The sequence below is a fragment of the Rhagoletis pomonella genome, unplaced genomic scaffold, assembly GCF_013731165.1.
Source record: "Rhagoletis pomonella isolate Grant_MI unplaced genomic scaffold, Rhpom_1.0 Rhpom_scaffold_00005, whole genome shotgun sequence".
NCBI classification, from domain to species: domain Eukaryota; kingdom Metazoa; phylum Arthropoda; class Insecta; order Diptera; family Tephritidae; genus Rhagoletis; species Rhagoletis pomonella.
The window spans coordinates 68,271,872-68,282,335 of NW_023458559.1; the positions used below are offsets into that span (position 1 = coordinate 68,271,872).

The 10,464-nt window shown below is 34.4% G+C and overlaps 1 protein-coding gene across 8 annotated transcripts in view; it reads left to right on the top strand.

The window, feature by feature from the left end:
• Positions 1–10,464, top strand: part of LOC118739453 (caldesmon-like) — a 185,793-nt gene that overhangs the window by 39,795 nt on the left and 135,534 nt on the right. For 4 of the 8 annotated variants that reach the window (XM_036470783.1, XM_036470778.1, XM_036470780.1 and 1 more), the window contains exons 3-6: positions 2,304–2,538; positions 2,618–2,864; positions 2,945–3,019; positions 7,282–7,326. In XM_036470783.1, the coding sequence (XP_036326676.1) occupies positions 2,424–2,538; positions 2,618–2,864; positions 2,945–3,019; positions 7,282–7,326 (482 nt within the window). In that variant the 5' untranslated portion in view covers positions 2,304–2,423. The remainder of the gene's footprint in view (positions 1–2,303; positions 2,539–2,617; positions 2,865–2,944; positions 3,020–7,281; positions 7,327–10,464) is intronic. The other 4 variants (XM_036470786.1, XM_036470784.1, XM_036470785.1 and 1 more) reach the window with 2 other exon arrangements.

Below are 10,464 nucleotides of genomic sequence, written 5' to 3' on the forward strand. Positions count from 1 at the left end.
ATGTTTGTAAACCTATTGAAAGTCCGCAGATTACCCAGGTATTTTTATGCCATTGTGTGTCACATATTCATTGCATGTATGGATGCATATAGGTTTTTTATATAATTGACCAGCTCAGTTAGTCGGCGTTTGTATTTAGGTGACCCATATATGAAGTTTTTGCTTTGTAAATACTTAAATACTATTTACATACTTACAGATGTAGAATGCACTCACGTAACAGTAGCGCCACTCCAATTCAAAGCCATTTAGGTCAACTTAAAGTCATTGCAGTTGTAAACCTATGTACATACATATTTATGTGTGCCTATATAACTATTGTTCATGATACGAGTATCTATGCCCACCAATCTATTTAAATATTGACATAAAAAATACGTATGTATGTAGGCGTACATGTGTAAAGTTAAGGTTGCATTGTAAATACATACATATGTACGTAGCTACTTCGAATTGTGCGCGCTTTTCTTTATATGTCTCGCATTTAAAGACACTTAATATACATATGTATGCCTTGACATTGTTAGACTTGATTAGCCATTGAAAAAGTTGTAGTTGGGTTAGGTTGTTGAAAATTGGGAGATATTTCCATAAGAGATAAGTTCGGTGGTATATGAACGCTCGAAAGTAAGAAATGTACACACATATTTGAAAATTGAAAAGCTTGATCAACGATTTTGGATATTCAAAAAGACTTGGCATAAATTTTTACATCTTTGAGAAGTGAACATTAGCCATTAAATCAGAATGTTAATGTAAAAATTTGTGTAGTGGCAAATGAACAAGAAATGAATCCAGAGAAGGTTCACTTCGATATATAAAAATTTTAGTTAAAAAAGTTTCTTATTTATTGTCTTGATGTCCTGACCATTCTAGTATACAAAACAAATTACATTTCGCTGGTAAATTTTTTGAACAGCAAACCGATGGCTTATGTTCAATACGCAATTTTTACGAAAGCTAATTTCTGATGTTAGAACCGCTCTGGGATTTAACTGTCATCACTGATGTTACTTCAAACCCTGCAATTCAATAACAAATTCTTCTAACAAGCGATATATCAGGTAAACATTATGGTCATCGATGATAGTTAAGTCTTGCAGATGTTCAATTAGATTGAATTCGATTTGAATAAATAAATTTAACATTTAAACAGGTAGCAATGCTCTTCATAATTTATTTTTTTTTTAAATATTTGTTAAAATAAGTTATTGAATTTAATTTGACTTTTAAAAAGTGGCAACCCTAAAAAATATTTTTCAAATAAAGCCTTCTTATACATATTTTGTTTGACTTTGCAAGCTTTTTGAAATTTTGTTTAAATTTAATCACTACTGGGTACCAAAGAACAAGCTTTCGCAAACCCCATTCGTTTGCCTCCCATATTGTAATTCTTCCTCCAACTGTTTAATAAAATTAAATTTAAATTTTCAAATAGGTGGCAGTCTTTTAAATATTTGTTTTGCACTAAACCTCTCTCGTTTTATACCAATATTAAAATGTTTTGTTTAGCTTGTTAAATTAACTGAATTCAACTTTTGAAAAGGTGGCAACCCTCTGAAAGGATAGTTTTTTTAAACCTAGCTCGATTGATACCAATATTCAAATATTTCGTTTAATTTTTTAATAAAATTGATTTAGAATTTTCAAGCAGCCATCTTTAAAAAAAATATTTTCGAAATAAAGCCTTTTTAATGTTTTTTTATGTAATTTAACTTTAAGACTTAAACAGGTGACAACCTACTAAACAATATTTTCGAAATAAATCATTTTGCAACCCTTTTGCTTTGACACCCACATTGTAATATTTGATTTGATTTAATAATTGCTGGATTTTAACTTCTTTAAAAGGTGGCAACTATCTTAAAAAAATACCCTATATGTTAATTGAATGCTAATTTCAAAGAAATCCATTCAGCCGTTCTTGCGTGAAAGATCAACAAACAAACACACTCACAAACTTTCACATTTGTAATGCCGAATTTCCACTAGGCATTGAAATGACAAAAACTGTATGCCATTTAAAGAAGGAAATGTGGAAACAGATATAATGAAAGTACTGGCACAGATATTTTTTAATGCCCAACATTGTCAATAAAAATTTTGTGATTTTAATACCTAGTGGAAACTCAGCATAATAGTAGTAGAATTTTTGAAAATTTTTGCTAATTTTTCCAAAAGTTCAACACTTTTTTTTTTTAGATATGTTCCGTTTCCCACTCACTTATTTACTTTATTTTTTTTGGCATACACACATAAAACAAGAAATTCTAAATTTTCTTAAATTTTATGAATTTTTCCAGGCTGTGTGTAGAAAATCGGCAAAATCAACGCAGCAGCTTAAATATACATACATAGTTGAAGTTGAAAACGCGTAAACTGCGCGCGCGACAAAACATAAAATCAACAAACAGCAAACGAGAATGGCACCAATGCCCAGCATGAAAGGCGTCAAGCCCAATACAAACTTCCTCTATGCCGAGGCTGATTCACCGGGCGATACAAGTCCAACGCCCTCAACGCCGCCCTCCAGCACAGGTGAGTCAAAAGAATGCCACTAATCTAAAGTGCCGAAACCTTGATTCTTTTTTTTTATAAATATTACTTGCTCTTTCAGCAGATGCCGCCAAATCACAATGTTCCTCACTCTCGGACGGTGAATCATATGAGGGCTATGGCGAAAACGAAGTGCGCGGCCAGCACCATCATCAACGCACTGCCTCTAGTGCATCGGCCGGCTTGTTACGCAACGATGTTGCCAACAATAATGGCAGTAGCAGCAGTACGGTCGCCGGTGGCAGTAGCGTTGGCGGTGTGGAATTAGAGCTGGCGCCACATGACAACGCTACTACGACGCCAAACAAGTGAGTTGCAAAAATTTGGATTTGTGCGACAAAAAAATAACTTTTTATGCTATAATAATTTTTTGCTTTGTCATTTTTAGCGATGACGAGTTGAGCATCATTCCACGCGACAATTGGGCACGCATGAGTCTACGGCGCACCACCACCTCATCTAGGTGAGTAGCTATAGAGCCTATGTATTGTATTGTATGTAGTGCAAAAATGTCAGCTATTGCCATTTCTACCAACGGCTAATATATTTGGAAGTTCATTCCACTACTACTCAGTCTTGTCATTGATAGGTAATAATTTACCCTCCAAGTTAATTGTTTGCCGATTGTTTAGTTGGCGGTTTACTAGTTGATTTATATGGTAATGGTGACCACACAGCAGCAGTCATTCAGTCAATCACTCACTAACACGAGTTATTGAGTCTATAAATGTCAAAGTGACAGTAAGCCATTTTTGTAAGTTCATTACAATAAACATACGGACTTGTGTGTAAAAAAGTTGCCGCTTAACTTTTGCGTCTCCAGTTAATTTTCGCTGAAATTTGACGTAATATTTAACGACCAGTTTGCCTTAAATGTGCCTCTATATAAATCTAGATACACACATACATACATAAGTAGGTAAATCGCTGTTGACTTTGCGTATAGCTGTATGTACATTAAGGTTGCCCAAAAATGCAGGTGAAAAAAGTCCTTTTTTATTTTGAAATCAAAAAAACACTTAGAGGTCGCTCATAGTTTTCTATGGAAAAAAAAAACAAATTTTCATAGAAATGGTATGATATTCTTGAAAATAAATATTTTTAGTTCGTAAAACTGTTTTTCTCTTTAAGAGACTTCCAATAATAAAACCCAAATGTTTATTTTACCACTTTTTATTATATTAAAAAATTAGACGATATTAAAAAATTGTTAAATAAACAAAAATTGTTTTTTTCCAAAGCGGCTGCTTTTACACGGGTCGATTTCTGTCGACTGGAAAATCGACTGAGACTTCGACTAGCCAGTGAATTTATATTTTATGGTTGAATTGCCATTAACACGGGTCGATTTTGTAAAGGCAGCTTAAAATTTAAAATACATTGAAAATTTTGAGCGCTTTGAGCGACATCTAAATAGTTTTGATTTCAAAAAAAGGGTATATGTTTTCGGTATAGAACATTCCTAGGAGGTGAAAGCATTCAAATTCAGACTGATTCAGACTTTTCTTTTTTTGCCTATGTACATACATACATACATTAGGCCGTACCAAAAATAATATTCGCCGTACCATTTTTAATCGTAAAGTATTTTTCCAAGACAATTTGGAAAAAAAATTGATATTTTTTTGCCGAACTTAGGAGTTGACTTTTACATTTTTCCCCCTTCGTCATTTACAGTCGGATCTTAAAGTCTGTCGAGGAGACAATTGCTTTTGTGTCAATGTTTATTGAACTCAAGTAGCACGTTCTAGTATATATCCACTAGATACTCATCACCCTGACAAACCACCTTAATGTCACTAAATCACCTTTTCAGAGGAAGTATTTCGATTATTTCAGTAGAACTATGCTGGGTAAAATTTTTCCTTTCGAATTTGCCTTAACAAAATACTTTGGAATATAGTACAGCCTAATGTATGTACATATGTACATCAGAGTGGTCCTTAAAAAAAATCAAGTAACCGATTTTTTTTCGGTCTCACCCCCTCAATCGGTAATACCACGGTCGCAGATAACACGTATAAATTTTGGTTCCGATAGGAGTCGGTTAAAGCGTGTCGCAAAGGGGTCTCTATGGACTCAAAAAATTCAAAATATTTTTTATACGCAAAATCAATAACACTAAAGTCGAGGATATCACATATAAATTTTGGTCCCGATTGGAGTCGGTTGAAACGTCTTCATACCCTAATGTACATGCATATACATATGTAACTATGGCTTACCCACTTTAGTACCTTCATATGTCAGTGTTGTTTTCCCCAATATGACGATCACCTTCGTATTTACGCATGTACATATGTAAGTGTGTAAATACATATGCACATACAAATGGGCAGTTAGTTTATCATCTGTCTATCTACCTCTTTGTTTTTCGCTCATTTGTTATAAAATAAGTACATATGTATGTACATTTGCGTATAAATAAGTCTGAATTTTACAAAAAACTGGTTTTTGTTTGCATGTCAACTGAACTTAAGCTATACCTACATATGTATAATAAAAACAAAACTTGTTTGGTGCTCACTTTTTGTTTATATTTACTACTTTCTTACTAATTTGTTGACAGAAGAGTACACTTTTTTGGCGCCTAAGAGCATTAAGAGCAGCTAATCATTTCACTCAAACGGTTAATTACTAAAATTGTGCTCGAAGAGCATTGAGACTTTCGTGTTCTCTTTGTTGTGCTCTTAATATTTAAGTACGCTCTTTATACCACAAGCTGGTAGAGAATTGACCGCCTTTGAAATAATTTCGATCGCGAAAGATCAAGTTTCCGTTCATCCGACATATGTAAATATTATGAAAATCTATTTTGAATCCTTGTGGTCTTTTTCTTCGTCTGCTCTTACTCTTTTTATGCTGAAATTATAATAAAGCTCCTATAGTGCATTCCAACTTTTTTCTTATAACCGACTTCCACATGAAAAATGCTGTGCATCTTCTGTAGAATAGAATACCTAGAAGATCGTTAGATTTTTTTCCGGTGCTTCTTTGTCCTCAAAACAAAAATGGCACTCCGTCTCCGCCCCGTACGGTGGATATAAGAATAATAAATAATTGTCACCTTAGTTACCTTGTTAGCTACCTGATGTAGGCTTACTTCCAAAGATGTAAGTCCATTTTTGCAAATGATACCGCTTCCCATCACTTACTGCGTTTTGAGTTTATGTACTCGGTAATTGCCAGTTTCAAAGAAGACCAACCAAGTCCGCAAAATCATTTCGGTCTCAAGAGGTGAGACGATGTGACTTCACTCGCCAGTTCGTCTCCGACCTGGTGTACATCGATGTTCTATCGACCTAGTACCTATCACAGTCTTAGCGTCTTTCCATCTGCCAAGATTTGAGGATATTTCAAAAGCTCCTAGACGAGCGAGGAGGTGATCATCCTATTCGGAAGTGCCCTGATCCTCTCTAAAGAGATAACTATAATCGCGCCTTTCAAATCCTTTTCAAAGCTGGGGTTTGCCAGCATCTCGGCCGCCTGAAAGACTGTAGGTCCTCTGGTCATTGGCGGGCCTATAAACTAGCGAACGAGTTCTATGATCCGTCCCTGATCCTTCTGTGTAGCAATGAGCATATGTATTTGGAATCAAAGGCGCTCCATTTGCCAGGTTGGAATTTTTACCTGGAAATCCTCATACCTAAACCTTCGGCGTAGAGGGTGCATAATATACCCGCAGTAAGGGACATTTGTCGTCATAAGCGACTAAAATCCACTGGTACGAGAGGCCCGAATGACATTGGTGCATCCCGGGAATTAGGCTTGGGACGAGAAGAATATCCTCTGAAAGCAGGCCTAAATTTTAGGCTTCCAGTTTGGTTGAACTGTCAAACTATGTGATGGATGAACTTGCGGATTATACTCCTCTTGACCAGTGGTATCCTTTCAGACGCAGAAGCGTCCAAGCAGATGACTTTGTGAATTTTGACGAAAACGCTATACCTTCCAGCATATTCACGTTATTTAGCCCAATCCGACTATTTTCTCTTTATATACTAGCGTGCACCGAAAATCCGCTTTTTTAAATTTTGATTGGTAATAGCAAAAATATGGTTCATTATTCTCTAAACGCAATCTGTGTGAAAGATGATTATTTTTGGTCAATATCTTAGGCTCGCCTAAGTCCATTAAAGTTCGATGTGATCAAAAAATAAAAATTAATAAATGCATTAATTAATATATTTTTTTTTAAATAAAATTTTAGAGCATTTTAATGAACCATGTTTTTGCTATTACCAATCAAAATTCTAAAAAAGCGGATTTTCGGCCCACACTATTTTATACTTGACGAAATGGCTCGCCGGTAAAAGATTTGGTCGAATGAAGAGCTCTTCGCTGAAACAAATGTCAATTTAGGATCTTCAGAAAACTTCTTATTTGAAAGGGGAAAATACTAGGCTAAATGGATCGAGATAAATGCCAATATATATGTTGAGAAATTAAAATTTTTTTAAGTTTTTTTTTTTTACATTGACTTATCTCACTGGCCTCGTAATCCAATATGCAAAATAATGAAGGATTACTAAAGTAATAATTTTCCAGCATTCCTGACATTTAACAATTTTTTTTTATTTTTTAATTAAAGTGCTTATTTGTCTTTAGAACAATAAAATCAAAATATTAAAAACTGTATGCATTTCCAATTGAACTGCACTCCTTTCTCTCAAATTAAATTAGTTACATATATTAACTTATTTTCTTATTTTGTATTTATTACAGCAATCCTGACAGTCTAACGAATCGTCGTTGGGGTTCTATGAGACAGTAAGCAAAATTTTACAAAGCAAACCAATTTTTATTACAATACGTACATACATAAATAATATTATTTAAGGATTTACTAAAAAACTGTAACGAGCACGTGTAAATAGTTCACCTGAAAAAATAATTTGAATTCATTTGCTATATTTATAATTTTTTTTTAACTTGCTTCACTAATTTTGCATAGACACGAATGAAAATTGGTTGCGGTCATTTTTTGCTTCAGTAAATAAAAAAATATATATTTTTTGCACTTTGAAATATTTTACGCTATATGTGCATACATATGTATGCATGAGTACAGATATTTTACTTAAAATATTTTATTTTTATTTTACGCTAATAGTTTGTGGCTAAGTACGTATGTACATATGTTATAAAATTGCACGTGAATATTCTTAGCTCATCAGTTTTGGTACAAATCAATGTGCGAGACTGCATAGAAGGCCTTCCAAAGTTTTGTCTAGTTATCCAAATTAGCTCTATTTTATTTATGATATTTACTTAGATATGTATATAAAATTATTAGTTGTGTATATATGTGAGTGTGTATGTAAGTATTAACCTTTTCACCATCTTCATTTAAAATTCACATTTTTGCTTTGGGTAATCGTATTTACAACAAAAACTCTCACCCCTTTGCCATTTCAGTTAAAGCAAACATTTGTGCTCGTAAAAAAATGTCAAAGTGATTTCTTAATTAACTCCTCCGCTTCTTCCTTTAATATCGTCCATAACATTACATAAGTATATCAGTTAGATAATTTCTGCTTGGCGATGTTGGTCATGGTGTAATTTCCGGCTAAAATTAATAGCCACTATATTGGCTAAGAAGTATCATTGCGCAATCGATGTGAAGTAGTAAACAGTATAAATATGTTTGAATATATGTATGTATGTATGCTAGTGTTACCCAGCCAGCAGAGAAACGTAAATTTTGCCGACAGCGCAGTCTAGTACAATCTTCTATATCCGGAAATGAATAGAAACCGACTACAGTTATCATTCATTTTCGTATCCGGAAATGTTCGAAAAGTTCGAAAGAAATGATGTTATTTGAAAGCAATAATTGCATTTTATTTGTTCAAGCTAAACATTTGAAAGCATACATGCGTAGTCGGTAGTGGCTGGGCGTGCCGCTATTTGTTAGCTTCCAGAAGGTGCCGGGTTCGAATTCCGTCAGGCGCCTCCTTTCTTTTGTTTTAATTTTTGAACCATGAAAAAGTATCTGTGAAATGCAGAAGGAAATCGTATTGAACGAAAATTCGACCAGAAGGTGCCGGGTTCGAATTCCGTCGGGCTCTTCCTTAATCTTATTTTATTTTTCCCAACCATGAAAAAGTATCTGTGAAGTGCAGAAGGAAATCGTATTGAACGAAAAATTTAATCAGACAAATTTCAGTAAAAAAGCCAAAAAAAGTATCCGTTTCACACACAAATTTTCAATAATTGTCCGTACATACATACGTTTCTGCCGCACAATTTAGTGGGAAAACGGATCGTCAAAGTATCCGAAAAGGAAATCGGTAAACGGACAAAAATCCGCACTTCATCCACTTTTTTTCCCTTTTTCGGATCGATTTTCGGATTTTTTGCTGGCTGGGTATGTAGTTATTGGCAGTGTACAAGGCGCATTAAACTACACTGCCTTGGCAGCGTATAGGAAAAAGCGTTTGAAGCGCAAATAGCCAGTGAGTAAATGTGCTACATATTAAGCTCACGTCTCGTATGCCAATGTTTTAAGCCAGATTAATGGCCTACGATTAGCAGTCGCGGTCATTGAAGTACATATATATTTATGTACAATATATTTATTTGTATCTATCGAAATTGACATGTTTTTTTTTTTTTAAATTGCTCACATTGCTCACAACAAATCAAATTATTTTTTATTTATATTGCTAATTTAGATGATGTCACTATCGAAATGTTTCTGTTCAATTTGGTTTATAAGTTCACTTCAGAGTAATTCACTAAAATAAGTCATAAAATATGTAGCACTTTCAAGATAATTTATGAAAGTATAAAAATGTTATGATAGCTGCGTGGGATAGATCAGGATTTTGCATTACGTATGTATGTACTTTATTTTACCTTGAAAAGCTTCGAACAAAAAATCGCATTACTAAGGGTGCGTTCACATAGTAAGCCGAGCGGCACCGAGCGAAGCAAGGCAGAACAAAGCGAAGCTGCTGGTGTTCACACTGAACGAAGCGAAGTGTGCTTTTCTCATAGACTCTGCTGCAAAGATACCACAACAGTTACCGTCAATCAAAAGCGGCAAAAATATTTGCTTAACTTTATTCAAAAGATTCGTTGTAAAATTAGTTTTAATTTGAATAGTTTGATATCTTTAGTTTGTTCCAAGTGAGATTAACAGGAGAACAGATGAAGAAGTGTACGGGAACGCAAAAAACACTTTTTCCAGCAAAATTGTCATTTGCTTTGTTTACTTGTCATTAGTACAAGACTGATTTGGCTGAAAGATCACCAAATAACTTTTAAAATCTATACAATTAATAATAATTGCATATATATTCGAATGTTTCATTGTTTACTTCCATTTTTTTTAACAAATGTTAAGTTATTTGCTTTCACCGCGCTCTGTTTTTGTACAAAAACGCAACTCTACCTCTCATCGTATTCAAAGGCCTAAGGAAATCTAAAAGTTTAGGTGGTGACAGGCAGTGAGCTTTGCATCTGTCACAATACCGACAGGAGTTAGCAGAGATAATTTCTAGTTCGATCATGTGGCTTCATAGCCTTACAATCGTATTTAGAAATCTTTGTTATTGAAGTGAAACTTCTTAATCGAGTTCGGAGATGGTTGCGTTAAATATTTAACACCAATCCATAAACTCTGTATCGCCTTGTCCTTTGGGTGTACACCATAGCCTTAGTTCCATGAAAGGAGTTGCCACATGTTAGAAAATCGAATTCAAAATTTCTCTGCCGCAGAGGGTTGCGTTAAATATTTAACACCACGTCATAAAATCTGTATCGTTCGTTCGATTTTTAAAAATGAGGTGTCACATGAAAGGCCTTGTCCTTCGGGTGTGCAACGTAGCTTTAGTTCCATGAAAAGAGTTGCCACATGTTAGAAAATCGAATTCAAAATTTCTCTGCCGCAGAGGGTTGCGT